Source organism: Oncorhynchus gorbuscha, linkage group LG03 (assembly GCF_021184085.1).
Source record: "Oncorhynchus gorbuscha isolate QuinsamMale2020 ecotype Even-year linkage group LG03, OgorEven_v1.0, whole genome shotgun sequence".
Classification (NCBI taxonomy): Eukaryota; Metazoa; Chordata; class Actinopteri; order Salmoniformes; family Salmonidae; genus Oncorhynchus; species Oncorhynchus gorbuscha.
The window spans coordinates 76,813,887-76,832,923 of NC_060175.1; the positions used below are offsets into that span (position 1 = coordinate 76,813,887).

The 19,037-nt window shown below is 40.7% G+C and overlaps 1 protein-coding gene across 1 annotated transcript; it reads left to right on the forward strand.

Annotated features, from left to right (window-relative positions):
- Positions 1 to 314: 314 nt before the first annotated feature.
- Positions 315 to 18,622, forward strand: LOC124031942 (deoxyribonuclease gamma-like). Its single transcript, XM_046343774.1, has 10 exons — positions 315 to 536; positions 1,818 to 1,972; positions 15,963 to 16,063; positions 16,300 to 16,389; positions 16,710 to 16,822; positions 16,900 to 17,012; positions 17,165 to 17,322; positions 17,467 to 17,563; positions 17,743 to 17,919; positions 18,376 to 18,622. The coding sequence occupies exons 2-10, from the start codon at positions 1,832 to 1,834 to the stop codon at positions 18,415 to 18,417; spliced, it is 1,032 nt and encodes a 343-aa protein (XP_046199730.1). The 5' UTR covers positions 315 to 536; positions 1,818 to 1,831; the 3' UTR covers positions 18,418 to 18,622.
- Positions 18,623 to 19,037: the final 415 nt, after the last annotated feature.

The following is a 19,037-nucleotide window of genomic DNA, read 5'->3' on the forward strand; positions in this document are numbered from 1 at the left end:
CATGACTGATCCAGACCTGTGTAGTTTGTTAACTCTCACCTCTCTGTTGCCCCTGAGAGACCTTTAAAAAATACAATTTACTCCTACAAGTAGATTCCAGCTTTATGCAAACAAAAAGAGGTGGGACATATCTGACAGGAAGATGTGTTGAAGGTGTGGTGAAACCCATAGAGAGTGATAGAGGCCTCTGGTGGCCAAAAGGGTAAAAACATGGGCAGTGCCATTGAGGGCTTCCACCATTTCCAACTTTATTTACTGATCCCTCCTGGTGACCCTGATGGAGTCATGTTTTTAAGAAGAAAATTGACTACTTCAAAATGGAGATTGCTTCAATGGCGCTGTCCATGTTGTCACAGACTCTACAATGGCACAGATACAAAGATGAGTCCTCTATCTATCTCTGTGGGTGAAATCAGATTACCCAATTTTCACCTAGTGACAGCCATTGGGGAGTTTAGTTTGGGTAAGGTGTGTAAAGATTAGCCTAATATAACACCTTGGTGTGCCTGGAATTGATCAAATTCTCATCAAAGAAGGTAGGCTAATGATTCTCTCGGTTTCTGTTAAAACATTTCATCTTCACCCTTCTCACCAGAAGCTTCTAAATGTATGTCTGATTTCATGCCTTTGTGTATTGTACAAACACTATCATGGGAGACGATTGCTCTTTTTGAGTCTGCGTTTGGCACTGTAGGTTTTTGAGTCTCAGCTGTATGCTGTGGTTAGTCAATTTTCCTCTGGTGGGATTGTTTAAAGAAACTATACTTGAATTAATCAGACTTATATCTAAATTGAATCAGGGCCATGTTGGGTGTGTTTGATTTGGTAGACACTTCCGTCTGGAATGTTGTTAATTTCTAGAGGTTTCCCCTAACCTTGGAACACAAAGATCATAGTGGGACTCTAGTTAGTTTAATCCAAGCTTCTGTTTTAAACTTTAACAATGACTTCCCAAATGCAGAAACAGCCTGGAGTGGAATTCTACCACCAGTATACTGTGTCAGGGCTGGGCTAGGGCTTACTAAGGAAGCAGGACAGCTGGTTGGATAGGTGTGCTCCCTCTCGATTGTTCAAGAGCACTGTCAAATGTGACTGAACACGCAAGGACACAGTTTCTCTATCCAACAGGTCAAATTCAAACTGATTGTATCACTATTATGCAATCACCGTCAATGGTGGAGCACAGCAATGAACTGTTTGCTTCTCTAACAAAGACTAGTTAATACAGTGCTGGAGGAGTCACTACAGACCCTGGTTCGATTCCAGGCTATATCACAACCGGCCGTGATTGGGAGTCCCAAGCGGTGGCGCACAATTGGCCCAGCGTTGTTAGGGTTTGTCCGGGGTAGGCCGTCATTGTAAATAAGAATTTGTTCTTAACTGACTTGCCTATTATAATATAATACATTGCTTGACTGAAGCTTAATGTGAGGATTGTGAAAGATTTACCTTTTGAACAACTCATTCAGATTGACATTCACTCACTGCCCTGGAGTTGACAAACACATTGATAATGCAGGACACAGCTCCAAATGACTAACCCGACATTCAGGAAAAACTAGTTTAGGGTTTATATTGCAGAGCTGTTTACACACAACTGTGTGGCTTTGCTGAATGAAATCCTGGACTCATTCATCTCTTCACAGGGTGCCACAACTGTTACTTAGCAGGTATTACATTAGGAATCTGTTTTTTTTAAACAGAAAGGTTGGTGATGAACCGTGATCTGAGTGATTACCATTTTAATGACTCACAATGTATAGTAAAAAAAATGAATATGTCGATGCCCAGTAATTTCACGTCTTTTCTATTAACAGCAAGCAGCTCAGTCATGAGTTGCCCCATTCCTCTCCTCCTCCTTCTCATTGGTATGTATGGACCATGTTCAGGCTTCAAGATATGTGCCTTCAACATCCAGAACTTCGATGCCATCAAATCAGCCAACTACAGAGTGATGCACACTCTGACCAAGGTGACTCTTGTCTTTTCAGAATAATACAGACTTACAAGAAGAAAACTGTTGCTTTTAGTGAAGAGTGGCTCAAAAGAGAAACTAAGATTTTGTATAATTTCAGCCAGTAGCTTTGAAAACTAGTGCTCACACCCCAAAACGGGTCCCCCGAAAATGTTGCACAATTTAGTATGATCTGATATGTACTGCAATTTTTTAAATTTGCAATTTGTATATGTTACGAATTCCAATTCATACAATATGTTACGAATTTCTAGCTAAGTGCTTCATTTCCTGGACAGCATCTTTAACTATAGTGTCATACTGTTGTGTAAATCAGTCTCAAATTCATCTTAATAACCACTTAAATGTAGGGTGTCCTAAATAGGGGACCTTCGTATTCAATGTCGTCTAAATGAGAAGGGTAGCCCCTATCCATGAATACAGAGAGTCTCCTGAAAGCTGGGGATCTTGGCTTTCCATACGTACCATACAATCTTTGGAATACCTAGGATAGGATAAAGTAATCTAGATGCACTATTGTAAAGTGGTTGTTCCACTGGATGTCATAAGGTGAATGCACCAATTTGTAAGTCGCTCTGGATAAGAGCGTCTGCTAAATGACTTAAATGTAAATGTAAATCTTTGGTCCGGCTAGTACCATATATGGGCATAAGGTGTCAGGTCACACCCTTATATACACTTGAACGTTGATACGTGGTGAAAGCGAATATTCCAAAGCTGATATGGATGTTATTTTTCGGCCTGTGACCTACCATTATCGAGTCACATCCCAGAGAGCCAAGAAGTTCATTTTATACTTCGTTTTCACTAAACAACAAACATCTTACAACATAAGCTTCGATTTGGCCTGTGTTTGAGCTAGGTTCTTACGAACAAAAGTAGCCCATTATTAAGTTACCAATGTTCTCCGGTAACGTATGGCTGAATGAGAACATCAATGTCCACCCGGTGACCACATCTTAGTGAACAAAAGGTGTGGTTAGACTGGGGAGAGGATAAAGTCAAATATGGACAGTCGTGTAAACCAATAAGGTAAGCGTCATAGCTTATTTTGAGTAATGCGGCCCATTACTACCGGCATTTTGAAAGGATGCACTCCAGAGCACATCATAATATTTTGAACGGATTCTTTCATCGCTTTGGCATAGAAATGGCTTATCAGGAATGTAAAAAGCAAGCAAACTACCCAATAGGGGAGTAAAAAATGTACAAAAGCCAAGTATACCGAGAAAGAGTCTTTGGAGGAAATTCTTAGTGAGTCAAACAGAGAAGGCTGGGAGCTACCTTGACGACTCTGGCAAATAAATATTTACTGTAAGGATTGGATTCAGTTTTAGTTCTGTATGTAAATTATTTTGCATAGCGTTCTATATATAGTATGTATTTCAGTGGAGGCTGCAGAGGGGATAATGGCTCATAATAATGTCTAAAATGGCATCAAACACCTGGAAACCATGTGTTTGATGTATTTGATACCATTCCACTGTCTGCTCCAGTCATTACCTGTTTTCCCCAATTAAGGTGCCACCAACCTCCTGTGATGCATTTAGTACTTTTTATATAGTTGTGGTCTGCTTCTTTTTGTTTTGTATTTACAGTATAGTGGTGTCCTGTGTATCATTCCAAAGTAGTTACATGTTGTATTTATTTCACACTAGTTTACTGGTATACATTGGATATATTCTGTGTAATTTTGGAGAGGCCACCAAATTCTCACGGCCATTGTTTAAAACAAAACATTTATTGAATATTAAAACATACAATGTACTTGCAGTGAAGCTGCTCAACATTTACGTTACCTTTAGTCATTTAACAGACTCTCATCCAGAGCAACCCACAACAGCAACCAGGGTTAAAGCCCTGCTCAAGGGCACGTCAACAGATATCCTACAGGGTCAACTGGCAGCTTTATTAAATAGTACCCGCAAAACACCAGTCTCAACGTCAACAGTGAAGAGGCGACTCCGGGATGCTGGCCTTCTTGGCAGAGTTGCAAAGAAAAAGCCATATCTCAGACTGGCCAATAAAAAGAAAAGATTCAGATGGGAAAAAGAACACAGACACTGGATAGAGGAACTCTGCTTAGAAGGCCAGCATCCATGTTTTTGCGGGTACTATATAATGAAGCTGCCAGTTAAGGACTTGTGAGGTGTCTGTTTCTCAAACTAGACACTAATGTAATCTTGCTCAGTTGTGCACTGGGGCCTCCCACTCCCACGCCTTCCACACGGTTAGAGACTGTTTGCTCTGTTCTGTGAAGGGAGTAATACACAGCGTTGTATGAGATCTTCAATTTCTTGGCAATTTCTCTCATGGAATAGCCTTCATTTCTCTTTGTTTCTGGCCATTTTGAGCCTGTAATCAAACCCACAAATGCTGATGCTCCATATACTCAACTAGTCTAAAGAAGGCCAGTTTTATTGCTTCTTTAATCAGAACAACAGTTTTCTGCTGTGCTAACATAATTGCAAAGGGTTTTCTAATGATCAATTAGCCTTTTAAAATGATCAACTAGGATTAGCTGTTTCCAGCTACAACAGTAATTTATGACAACAAAGTCTACACTGAATTTCGGATCAATTTGATGTTATTTTAATGGACAATCTTTTTTATTTTCTTTAAAAAACAAGGACATTTCTGACCCCAAACTTTTAAACGGTAGTGAATATCTTTCAACTATGCTGTGATATTTAACCTACAATTGGAATTTATTGAGCAGTATCCACAGATTGTGAGTTGAAGATAAATACTTTTACTAAGAGTATAGTAATTGGCTGACCAGGTCTCTCCAGATCTCCCAGCAATGCTATTTCAATTTTAGATTAATGTTGTGCTTTTTCAGCCATTCCTGAACCTGAGACCAGAAAGGGGCTACCTGAGGGCAATATCAAAACAAATAGTCTATTGATTCTGTATCCTCACAACAAAATTTGCAAGGCCGCAGTGATTGTATATCCCAAATATTCAACATTTTGTTTGTGGCAAGTATTCTGTGCAATCATTTTAGCTGAAAGGCATGAAGTCTTGAATCTTGCGTTGTTTTATATATCAACTCATGGACCATGGAATCGGTACATCAACTATTTTGCAATCTGTATGACACAGCTGTCAACGTCCTGGTCCTCAAATTAAATTGGTATACTTTCCTATTTATGCTATTTTTATTCCTCTGTCAGTTTTGATCCTTTATATTGGGCAGACACCAGTTCCCTACCTCCTCCAGTTTTGATCCTTTATATTGGGCAGACACCAGTTCCCTACCTCCTCCAGTTTTGATCCTTTTATATTGGGCAGACAGACCAGTTCCCTACCTCCTCCAGTTTTGATCCTTTATTTTGGGCAGACACCAGTTCCCTACCTCCTCCAGTTTTGATCCTTTATATTGGGCAGACAGACCAGTTCCCTACCTCCTCCCACTGCCACCTGTCTCCTCCATTTTTGGGGTAACTCTGTAATGAATTGGTTGTAATCTTGGATTGAGCATACCTTCCCATACAATTCTGATAACGCCATGAAATACGACTCTACACTTCCAATTTCATTTTAAAACAATACCCTTTTCAAACATTCAGCCATAATATTTATATTTTCAGGGGGATTAAATTGTAACCAGCTGTAATGCTTGTTTGAAAAAAAAATTATGATTTGAAAAATGTCTCATTTTCAATTAATCGAAAATGAGACATGGAAATCTGAACAGGAAAATAGGAAGTTTTTTAACAATGGATGAGCTTTTCTTAGTAATCTACATGAGAACCATTTAGGGTTCAAGTAAAACCTTTGTATAAGTGAAGCGTTTATAGGTTTTATATTTAATTATCTCAACCCACCAAGTTCATATTCAATATAGATAAGATAAAGTGTGCCTGTCTGGTTGAGCATCCTAGATAAAGATAAATATGTTTTGCTCATACGATTTGAGAAATGAATCATCAGGAGTAGGTATTGCCATAAGTCAGTAAACTGAAATATGACTAAGGAGTTAATCAGTGTAATTTTTCCATAAAATGACAGGTTTTTACCACTCCATGGTTGCAGGATCTTGTCTCTTGTTACTAGTTTTCTATTGAAATTCATTGTGAAGAGGTCATTTATATCTTTCGTGATATTAATACCAAGTATGTCTACTTCACCGTCAGCCCATTTTATAGGTAAACTGCAGGGTAATGTGCTAGTTCAATTTTTAAAGATCCAATACGTAATATTATACATTTTATCATAATTAGGTTTTAGTCCAGAAAAGTTATCTAGATCTTCAATGAGACATTGCAGGGATCTAGCTTTTGGACTCAATATAAAACTGGAGTCATCGGCATACATGGACACCCTTTGTTTTTAATCTTTGAATTTTTTAATACTCTGTTATTTGAACTGATTTTAATAGCTAGCATTTCGATGGCCATAACAAATATATATGGTGACAGTGGACACCCTTGTTTGACTTCTTTCAATGATTCAAAACTCTGAGAAGTAGCCGCTGTTTACCATTTTACACCTCTGGTTGCTATACATTACTTTTACCCATTTTATAAGAGGCTCCACGCATTTATAAATAAAATCCAGTCTTTATCAAAGGCCTTTTCAATATCCGCTATAAATACCAGGCCTGGCTTCTTTGATGTTTCATGTTCTATTATTTCTAGTAGTCGCATATTATCTCCAATGTATTTTCTATGTAAAAAAAACGTGTCTGATCAGGATGAACAATACCTGGTAAAACCTTTTTAATTCTGAGTGCTATGCATTTCGCTAGTAAACTCAGCAAAAAGGTTAGCCTACGTTAGCTCAACCGTCTCGCTGAAGGGACATCGATCCCATAGAGGTTAAGGCTATAAAACTGTTAAATAGCCATCATTAGCCAGTACCCTGCCCTGAACTTAGTCACTGTCACTAGCCGGTTACTCAACCCTGCACCTTAGATGCTGCTGCCCTAAGTACATAGACATGGGATCACTTTAATAATATTTCCATACGGTTTATTAATTTTGTGTGTGAGAGAGCTTACGATTACTGAGTTACAGTTCATATAAGAAAATCAGTCATTTGAAACGAATTCATTAGGTCCTTATCTATGGATTTCACTTGACTGGGCAGTGGTGCAGCCAGGGGTGGGCCTGGGAGGGCATTGTCCCACCCAGTTGGGAGTCAGACCCAGCCAATCAGAAGTCGTTTTTCCCCACAAAAGGGTGTTATTACAGACACATACTCCTCAGTTTCATCAGCTGTCCAGGTGGCTGGTCTCAGACGATCCCGCAGGTGAAGAAGCCTGATGTGGAGGTCCTGGGCTGGTGTGATTACACGTGGTCTGGGGTTGTGAGGTTGGTTGGATGTACTGTCAAATTCTCTAAAATGACATTGGAGGCAGCTAATGGTAGAGAAATTAACATTCAATTCTCTGATGGACATTCTTGCTGTCAGCATACCAATTGTACACTCCCTCAACTTGAGACATCTGTGGCATTGTGTTGTAACAAAACTGTACATTATAGAGTGGCCTTTTATTGTCCCCAGCACAGTGCACCTGTGTAATAATCATACTATTCGGACACTTTGGAGAGGTTAAAAGATTGTCCCCTGACACCTCCACACTGAGGTGGGGTATTGTGGAAATTGTGTTTTTACAGCGACCAATAACCTTCAGGCTTATTCAATGTGTAATAGCAGTGGAATTACCTTATTTACATACTTTGGAGAAGTTGAGGGAACACTTAGCTATGTCCCTTGACCACACCTGACACCCCTTACTAAAACGTAGTGAAGTTCTAGCTGTTGTCTATTAATCCCAGGTTTTTTCCCTATGTTTTTTAAAACTTGTTGTGGAAGGCATCTGTTTCCAGGACTATTCATCAATAATTGACTTAGCTTGTCCATGTAAAGATGACAAAAAAAATAACATGGTTGGTTTGTGTGCTTGATTCTATCTATGGTCTTACCATTTCCTTATCTCTCAGGTGTTTTCTTTCCAATGATGCCAAATTGATGCATGTTCTTATCATTAAAAGCAGTTTTGGTTATTTCTATATAGGAGGAAATGTACATTTTTGCCATTACATTTTTTTACTTACTGCAAGCTCTTTGCAGACGCAAGATTTGGCGTGTTGCAATGTAGTTTTTCGTCACAAAAGGGGGGGCTCCTTGGAATACACTTAGACATACTGTTTTACTACCCGAAAATGTCGACATGTTGCATAATTTCTTCTGCAGGCATGGGGTTAGTGTTGTTGCTTGGTTCCTTGATCTGATCTAAAGGCTATTCATCAAATTAGCCTATTTTGCCTTGATAACCAAATATAATTTCAGCAACTGTTCAAACCGTAAACCAAACCACAAGAATCCACGCCAAAAGGTATTTTGTTTTGGAGTAATAACTAGTGATTTACAGGCTATTGTGAAATGATATAATTAAGTGATAATGCCCTCGAAGCCGGTGTTTGGAGGATATATTGGCATGGTTTGTCTTGGGCCGGCAAACTGTGCCAATATATCCTCCAAGCACTGGAGGATATGGTGGTGGCAGCATTATGGTTTGGGCCTGCTTTTCTTCAGCAGAGACAGGGAAGATGGTTAAAATTGATGGGAGGGAAGATGGATGGAGCCAAATACAGGACCATTCTGGAAGAAAACTTGATGGAGTCGGCAAAAGACCTGAGACTGGGACGGAGATTTGTCTTCCAACAAGACAATGATCCAAAACATAAAGCAAAATCTACAATGGAATGGTTCAAAAATAAACATATCCAGGTGTTAGAATGGCCAAGTCTAAGTCCAGACCTGAATCCAATCGAGAATCTGTGGAAAGAACTGAAAACTGCTGTTCACAAATGCTCTCCATCCAACCTCACTGAGCTCGAACTGTTTTGCAAGGAGGAATGGGAAAAAATTTCAGTCTCTCGATGTGCAAAACTGATAGACATACCCCAAGCGACTTACAGCTGTAATCGCAGCAAAAGGTGGCGCTACAAAGTATTAACTTAAGGGGGCTGAATAATTTTGCACGCCCAATTTTTCAGTTTTTGATTTGTTTAAAAAGTTTGAAATATCCAATAAATGTCGTTCCACTTCATGATTGTGTCCCACTTGTTGTTGATTCTTCACAAAAAAATACAGTTTTATATCTTTATGTTTGAAGCCTGAAATGTGGCAAAAGGTCGCAAAGTTCAAGGGGGCCGAATACTTTCGCAAGACACTGTATTTTCATGAATTTAAGTATGAATAAATTCATCAAAATATTTCATCCTTCCACAAGCTAGTCCTGACACATCTAGGGTTGCTACCCAAGCCAACTGGTCGTTTGTTCTATCGGTTCTGTTGCCAGAGAAGTGACAGTTATTCAGTGTTTTTGTTCTGGGTCGTGTCCATAGATACAGTCATTCGTTCTAAATGTTCTATTGCCATACAGGCTGGTACTGTTCTTATCCCTTAGTCACGTCAAACAGTGAAGCCAGAATAACAACAGCCTTTGCATTTGTTTAAGCTGTTTTCTAGTGACATTTATTTGGATACATCTATAACAATGAGCTAATGAGATGCAATTTCACCTGGCATAGAACATGTGCTCTGTCTGAAGGAAACTGTTGTTCAGGAGCTAGCCAACAACACAGCTAACAAGGAAGCTGGAAAGACTGCAAATTAGCTGCACTTCGTTTTACCTGTTTTCTATTGATATTTCTTTGTATATATTTTCAAATGTATTACTTTTTTAAAAACTATCATATTTACATAAGTATTCAGACCCTTTACTCACTACTTTGAAGCACATTTGGCAGCGATTACAGCCTCGAGTCGTATTGGGTAGGACCCTACAAGCTTGGCACACCTGTATTTAGGGAGTTTCTCCCATTCTTCTCTGCAGATCCTCTCAAGCTCTGTCAGGTTGAATGGGGAGCATCGCTGCGCAGCTATTTTCAGGTCTCCAAAGATGTTCAAGTCTGGGCTCTGGCTGAGCCACTCAAGGACATTCAGACTTGTCCCGAAGCCACTCCTGCATTGTCTTGGCAGTGTGCTTAGGGTCCTTGTCCTGTTGGAAGGTGAACCTTCACCCCAGTCTGAGATCTTGAGCGCTCTGAAACAGGTTTTACATTTACATTTAAGTCATTTAGCAGACGCTCTTATCCAGAGCGACTTACAAATTGGTGCATTCACCTTATGACATCCAGTGGAACAACCACTTTACAATAGTGCATCTAAATATTTTAAGGGGGGAAGGGGGGGTGAGAAGGATTACTTTATCCTATCCTAGGTATTCCTTAAAGAGGTGGGGTTTCAGGTGTCTCCGGAAGGTGGTGATTGACTCAAGTTTTCATCAAGGATCTCTCTGTACTTTGCTCCGTTCATCTTTGCCTCAATCCTGACTTGTCTCTCAGTCCCTGTCGCTGAAAAACATCCCCACAGCATGATGATGCCACCACCATGCTTCACAGGATGGTGCCAGGGCCCTCATTTATCAATGTTATGTAGAAAAGCTTCTAAATTAACTTGTAAGAAGATTTCAAATGTTTGCAAGTACAATAAAGTTAGTATTTATCAATTGCTTGTACGCTTGATTTACACACATCTGTAAGTATTTTGCCTTGATGAATCCGACACATTCTAAAACACTGTGCTCGTGCACTTGAAGTCTCATTTACATAACTAACTGCCCTAAATGACCATTTATGGTCACAAACCTTCCCTTTTTAAAGCTGCAAGAAATGTCACTGACAACATGGAGAAATCCTAATCAGACGCAGAAATAGGACTTTTGATCACCGAAGTGGAAGTCAAACAAGCCATACTTTTGGAGCCCTCAGCAATGGCTTGTCAAATAAGATTTTTTTTATTTTAAATATTGCTTGGGAGCAGGTTAGAGCTGTGGTAACTTCTGCCTCATCTGAGTGCAGAAACAGTTAATGAAATTAAAAATAAATGGTTTGATTTGAAAACATGCAGCAACAACAACAAAAAGAATGATCCACAAAAAGGGACAAGTGCAACAGGAGGAGGGCAGAGTGACTCTTCACTGTCTGCTATGGACCAGTGCATTTGGAGCATAATTGGAGAGACCTCAGTGTCTGGCATCATTTGTGATGGTGATACTGAGGACCCTCTCCTAGACCCTAAAGGAATACCAGACAAACCAACTGATGGTAAGTCGAGATACATATAAACATATAAATATTTTTTTTCTTAACAATAAATATAACAAAACAATCTTCACAGAAGGGTGTCCTCTTTGGCGAGCGCTTCAGCTGTGCCTCATGACACAGTCCTGAAACAACGAGGAGATCAACATATCAATTATTGGACTCAAACAGCAGCTGGAGGATGTATGCAACTGTCTTGAGAGAGAAATCAATAATTGAAAGAACTTGTTGATTGTGACAAACGTGAGACAAATTCTGGTGAAATGTAAATGCGTTTTCCTTGTCAATTTGATTACAATATTTGGAAGAACAGATACCTAAAACCGTTGTATGATATTGACTCTTGTCCTCAGTGCCAGGGCTATGGGTGGTGGGGAAATGCTCCCTGTCAGGCATGGGCTAATCAGGTCTGGGTGGCTCATTCAGTGGAATGCCATTTTTTTTATTGCAATGTTGTGAAGCACACTGCCAGCCTTGACAATGTAGCAAACCTAAAAAGGAATTTGCACATTGTATTACATTCATGTAATGGCATTTGAAGGAATGTAATTTCAGAGGCAAACCTTTCTAGGCTGGTATTGCAGTGTGCCTCCTGTCCCAGACAAGCACAGCCAGTGCCCTTTCAGCAGGCCTATGGTGTGCTCTACTGTTCCTGTGCATGCACAGGCTTGGCTGTACCTTGCCTCTTGTTGGTTTATGAGGGGAGTCATCAGCCATGGTTTTTAATGGGTAGCCCCAGTCTCCTGCAGTTATGAACACAACATGTAGATATTGTTTCCCAGTAGAGGTCTAACATGGCAAATAAAATAGAAGCCATCCATCCTCAACAGCTCCTTCCTGGAGGTTAAGGCTGACTGAACTGAATGAGTCATGTGTCCCATTTGGCCACTACATTCAACAAAGCCAAATGTGAATCACCGATGACCTGCACATTGACAGAATGGAAACCTTTTCTGTTGAATTTGTTAAATGATGGTGCTTTTATTGCGACGTGGGTGCAGTCAATTACTCCAAAACGCATTGAGAAATCTAGCTATGGAAATCCCTTTTCACTCTGGCCTGTTGCACAGCAGTGTATGGAAACTGTATGTATTGTGGGGTCAATGAAATAATGCCATGAAGGACTGCAGGCAATATTCATCTCGTTGTGTAATGCCAGACAGATCCTCAATCTCCCGCTGGAATGGTCCTGTGGCCAAAAATCCCAGGGTGGAGAGGACTTTGGTATGCACTAGGATGCAATTGGTGCATTTCGTCTCCCTTTCTAATACTGGAGAGAGTTGGTTGCAGAGATGCAATAAAATATGCCTTGGAAAAGAAAATCTACTAATAAGTCAATAAGTCACTCTCAGGAGAAAATCCACACGCTCATTGAAAACACGCTCCCTGCTTAATGCAGCTTGTGCCAGGTCCTCCAGAAATGCAACATTTTCCACGTTGGACAAGTCACAACGCCTCAGTGTTGCCTTTTATATTATTGAACTGGTTTAACTCAATCGCCTCCAACCTTACATTCCACTCTCTTTTTAATTGACTTTATTATTAAATGGTTTCATGTTTATGAATTCGATAGCACCCTGGGAACTATTAGTAGCTTAAGTGTCTATAAAATAAATACATGAATAAACTATTGATGTATTCATCTTGTTTGTTCATAATTTCTGATTTAGTCCAGAATGTCACTCTTTTCTCCATTTGGTGTATGGCATTTCATAAGCAGTTAGACTTTTCTACCACCAGGTGTTGTGTACACACGGTCAGAGGTGTGCTTAAATGTACACATATTCTCAAGTATAAGTACAAATGGATAAATCCCACACTTTGCTTAAATGATCACACGCATGGTTTACAAACATTCCTGTTCATACGCAACATTGATAAATGAGGGCTCAGGTTTCCTCCAGACGTGAAGTGTGGCATTCAGGCCAAAGAGTTCGATCTTGGTTTCATCAGGCCAGAAAATCTTGTTTCTCATGGTCTGATAGACCTTAAGGTGCCTTTTGGAAAACTCCAAGCGGGCTGTCGTGCATTTTTACTGAGGAGTGGCTTCCGTCTGGCCACTCTACCATAAAGGCCTGATTTGGTGGTGTGCTGCAGAAATAGTGGTTCTTCCATCTCCACAGAGGAACTCTGGAGCTCTGCCAGAGTGACCATTGGGTTCTTGGTCACCTCCCTGACCAAGGCCCACCTCCCCTGATTGCGCAGTTTGGCTGGGCGGCCAGCTCTAGGAAGAGTCTTGGTGGTTCCAAATGTCTTCCATTTAAGAATGATGGAGGCCACTGTGTTCTTGGGGACCTTCAATGCTGCAGACATTTTTTTTTTTGTACCCTTCCCCAGATCTGTGACTCCACGCAATCCTGTCCCGGAGTTCTACGGACAATTCCTTCGACCTCATGGCTTGGTTTTTGCTCTGACATGCACTGTCAACTGTGGAATCGGTCTGTGCCTTTCCAAATCATGTCCAATCAATTTAATTTACCACAAGTGGACTCCAATCATATTGTAGAAACATCTCAAGGATGATCAATGGAAACAGGATGCACGTGAGCTCAATGTCGACTCATAGCAAAGGGTCTGAATACTTAAGGTATTTCAGTTTTATTTTATTTTAAATACATTTGCAAACATTTCTAACCCTTTTTTTTGCTTTGTCATTATGAGGTATTGTGTGTAGATTGAGGGGAAGCAATTAATGTAATCCATTTTAGAATATGGTGTAACAAAGTGTGGAAAAAGGTCAAGGAGTCTGAATACTTTCCGAATGCACTGTATATCCATAAAAATTAATAATAAAAATTATTATTTCGACTGGCTGAGAAAAGCTGCCTGTCGGTCTCTTCCCGTCTTCTGACACGTTCATTACTATGCAACAGCTAGATCGTATTTGAATATTGAAACAATGTTGCAAATGTCGGAGAGACAGACAATTATTATTATTTTAAAGATAATGTCTAAATGCTTTTTATAGTGGAGCTCGAGTTCATAAATTGCCTGGCTAGGCTGATGAGACCGTGGATTGCGCAGTCTGGTGGAACAGAATAAACAAGCATTTTAACGACATGGTTTTAGCGGGCGATAATTTGTGAAATAGATACCGATTGGAATGCGGGTTTAACCAATCAGCATTCAGGATTTGATCCACGGGTTGTATTACGTGCTGTAGACAACTAGCTAGCCATGTGCTTTTTTTTTCTCATGACCAAAACATGACATTTTATTTTTTATCTGAAATGGGAATGAATATACCAGCAGCAGGTCACTCGGATAGTGTTTTAGGTTACACTGGCAATTATACAAATATTTGCCAGGGCATATTATTTTTACATTTACATTACATTTAAGTCATTTAGCAGACGCTCTTATCCAGAGCGACTTACAAATTGGTGCATTCACCTTATGACATCCAGTGGAACAGTCACTTTACAATAGTGCATCTAAATCTTAAGGGGGGGTGAGAGGGATTACTTATCCTATCCTAGGTATTCCTTAAAGAGGTGGGGTTTCAGGTGTCTCCGGAAGGTGGTGATTGACTCCGCTGTCCTGGCGTCGTGAGGGAGTTTGTTCCACCATTGGGGGGCCAGGGCAGCGAACAGTTTTGACTGGGCTGAGCGGGAGCTGTACTTCCTCAGTGGTAGGGAGGCGAGCAGGCCAGAGGTGGATGAACGCAGTGCCCTTGTTTGGGTGTAGGGCCTGATCAGCGCCTGGAGGTACTGAGGTGCCGTTCCCCTCACAGCTCCGTAGGCAAGCACCATGGTCTTGTAGCGGATGCGAGCTTCAACTGGAAGCCAGTGGAGAGAACGGAGGAGCGGGGTGACGTGAGAGAACTTGGGAAGGTTGAACACCAGACGGGCTGCGGCGTTCTGGATGAGTTGAAGGGGTTTAATGGCACAGGCAGGGAGCCCAGCCAACAGCGAGTTGCAGTAATCCAGACGGGAGATGACAAGTGCCTGGATTAGGACCTGCGCCGCTTCCTGTGTGAGGCAGGGTCGTACTCTGCGGATGTTGTAGAGCATGAACCTACAGGAACGGGCCACCGCCTTGATGTTGGTTGAGAACGACAGGGTGTTGTCCAGGATCACGCCAAGGTTCTTGGCGCTCTGGGAGGAGGACACAATGGAGTTGTCAACCGTGATGGCGAGATCATGGAACGGGCAGTCCTTCCCTGGGAGGAAGAGCAGCTTGAGGTGGTGATCCGTCATCCACACTGATATGTCTGCCAGACATGCAGAGATGCGATTCGCCACCTGGTCATCAGAAGGGGGAAAGGAGAAGATTAATTGTGTGTCGTCTGCATAGCAATGATAAGAGAGACCATGTGAGGTTATGACAGAGCCAAGTGACTTGGTGTATAGCGAGAATAGGAGAGGGCCAAGAACAGAGCCCTGGGGGACACCAGTGGTGAGAGCGCGTGGTGAGGAGACAGATTCTCGCCACGCCACCTGGTAGGAGCGACCTGTCAGGTAGGACGCAATCCAAGCGTGGGCCGCGCCGGAGATGCCCAACTCGGAGAGGGTGGAGAGGAGGATCTGATGGTTCACAGTATCGAAGGCAGCCGATTTCTTTATAAATATGATTATTTCACATGATAATGTAAGAAGCTAAAAAGGCTCTGTAGCTAGCTTGCTATGTTTTTAGCCAGGCTAAAGCTAGCTGCTACTACTACCAAGGGAAGGCGACTCGTCCTTGCTTTCACAAAATGAGAAGACCGGCGAGGCTATCATGTTACCAAAAAGGTGTCCGCTGCACCAAAAATCCCACTTCACCTGCAGTCATCCAGATCAACAGAGTGAAGCACAGCTATATAATCTATTTATTTTTCAGTGATTGTTAGACATTCATGTTCTGACCTTGTTGATTGTCCACAGGTTGTGTCTCGCTGTGACATCTGTCTCCTTCAGGAGGTAAAAGACTTACAGGGCAAAGCCACCAAAGCTCTGTTGGGGAGACTCAACAGATACAGTACTAGGTACAGTAGAATCTATATACTGTAACAGGTATCTAATACTCTACCAGATCAATCATCAGTTCAATCATCCACGCTAAATTGTTTGATTCCTCTGATTGTTTTTGCTCCCTGTAAAGTGTATTGTTAAATGCACTTGAAACAAATTGATTTGAGTTATAAAGAAATTCTTTATTTATGCTAGACTTTTTAAAACTTAATTTATGGACTCCGACCCCTTTTTGTTAATTTTGTCTTAGATATGATGACCAATATCACTATAAGTATGTTGCCAGTGGAGGTCTGGGGCGGACACCTGAAGACCAGGAGCAATATGTCTATCTGTACCGGTAAGAGAGACCATTATTTTTACATTATATATTTGAATCCTGAGCTGACTAGGTGAAAGATCTGTTGATGGGCCCTTGAGCAAGGGACATATCCAGATCGACTTACAGGAGCAATTGGTGTTGTCTGTTAAATGACTCAAATCTGTATATATTTCAGAGCTCTTACATCACATTAATTTACAAATGCTATTCTCATGAAGTAAACTTGCAATCATTTAAAACCTAAATATGCTGCCTCCCCTGTCCTACTCTTTAACTATCTGTCACCCTGCTTAACTTTAAGCCCAAGTGAATGATGCTATAACTAAATGCCTCCACAGGAACGAGACTGTAGAGTTGACAGATAAGTACCAGTACGCTGACAAAAAGGAAGGGGGTGTGGATGCTTTCTCCAGAGACCCCTTTGTTGTTAGATTCCAAGCCAAGGAAACAGGTTGGTTCTTTTTAAGTTCATGAGAATTGAAATTCAATCTGTGCTGTTTTGATAACTAATGATCTTCCTCTGAACAGTGATAGGAGACTTTGCTCTGATCCCACTGCACACTACGGCCTCTGACGCAATCAAGGAGATTGACAAGCTTTATGATGTCTTTGAGGAAATAAAAAGGAAGTGGAATACTGAGGTGAGACATGACAAGACTGGGAGAACAATTTCAACTACCTGTTGGTGTTTTTGTTTGGTTATAGTAAGATGAATTCAATTACAGTTTTATCTGTCATGCTATATTATCCACACATCTAACCTACACCAATGTAATGCCACTGTGTCCTATAGAAAGTGATGTTCCTTGGAGCTTTCAATGCTGGTTGTGGGCACATGACAAGGCAGGACAAGGCAAACATCAGACTGTTCTCAAACCCTGGATTCTTCTGGTTGATCGGGGACAAGGTGGACACCACTGTTGGAGACCTCACCAGCTGTGCCTATGACAGGTGGGTGGAAATTAGAAAATGAGCTACACTTAAATTATACATTCTTTGAATTAGGGATTATTTTGATTATAGACAATCTGTATTGATGGATACAAAAACATATTACTATTCAGCTCTATTGACTTGACACTTAGTTTTTCTTAGGATTGTGGTACACGGACAGCCCTTCTTAAAGGCCATCAAACCTTATTCAGCTCGGGTCTTCAACATCGCCAAGGAGTATAAACTCTCAAAGGAAATGGTAATACTCTTTTCAAACAATATTTAATCATGTGTTTTAGCGTTTCAAACCCTTTTCCATCTCAAAAAGCCCCCAGGAAAAGCTGCACCATGCCAGGAATGCCAAAGTTGTCTTTTTTAATGTATTTGTCTTCTGTCATAGATATCATGACACAGAATAAACTCAGTTCATCATTTCAGGTTCTGGAAGTGAGTGACCACTTCCCTGTGGAAGTGGAGCTGAAGACTAAATCGTCAGGGCAGCTTCAAGCTCAGGTTCAGCCACTCCTCCTAATCGCGGTCTCTGTCATAACCTACGTCCTGCACATCTTACCTTCGACCAGTGTGCTGTGTGGAGGACTGAGGGCCTTCTCTGAAGTATGAACCATAGCAATATAATTCTTTCTATGGTATTTACATCTAAAACTTCCATGAGCAGCTCATCCTCTCATGCAGGGGTTCACAAACCTCTCTTCTGGGACACCTAGACGCTTCAGAATTATGTTGTAACCCTGAACTAGCTAACCTGATTAATCTAATCAAGGTCTTGATGATTAGTTGACAAGTTTAATCAGGTGTGCTAGCTCTGGAATAGATCTAATATAGGGAACTGCTTTGGGTCCCCGAGAAGAGGTTTGAAAACCACTGCTCTAATGCACAGTGATGATTACATCTTTGGCTGGTCCCCTTGAGGTTGCATGAAGATTTAAGACATTATCACTACATGGGTTAGTTGATGGCAAAATGTCCCTCATCTCCTTTTTCCCAACATATCTATGAATTTGCTCTGGTGATGGGTTACTGATCCCCATTTGCGCTGACATCCTGTTTCAGGTATTTGACTCGCATCTTGAATGGAAGGCTACAGCTTCCTGAAACCCCCACTTCTGTCAATAATCTTTGCTTTTAATAACAGAGAAATAAATATTATACTTTGTAAATGCATAGTTGTAAATATTTCAAGTTACATTTTATAGGTTAAGACATTCTATAATAATGTAGTTTCAACATTGTCACTAAATGTGTTTTAAAAGGTTCCATGCCTGTACTGTACATATTATTTGAATAAAACATGTATTGAAAACTATGTAGACTATAATTTACCTAGCTAGGACACTTTGCGAAATGGGATTAGGATGCCTCTGAATTGATTTCTATGAAATTCTATGAAATTTTAAAAAATGTATCAGCAAGTTAAAGAGATCTCAAGAGAATGATGTCCTTATTATACATATTTTCAGGAGGATATTGTTGAATTTCTATTTATCTTTAAGGAAGCAATTGATTTAGGGGTCCTGCCTGATTCTATGACACAAGGCCTCATTTCTGTAATCCCCAAACTAAACAAGGATCCTGTAATGTTAAAAATTGGAGACAAATCACATGAATGAACAATGATGGAAAGCTACTTGCATCCATCTTTGCAGAAAGACTTGAAGGTCTTGACCAAATCATTGCTGATACCCAGTCTGTTTATGTACTCTTGTATATTTCTG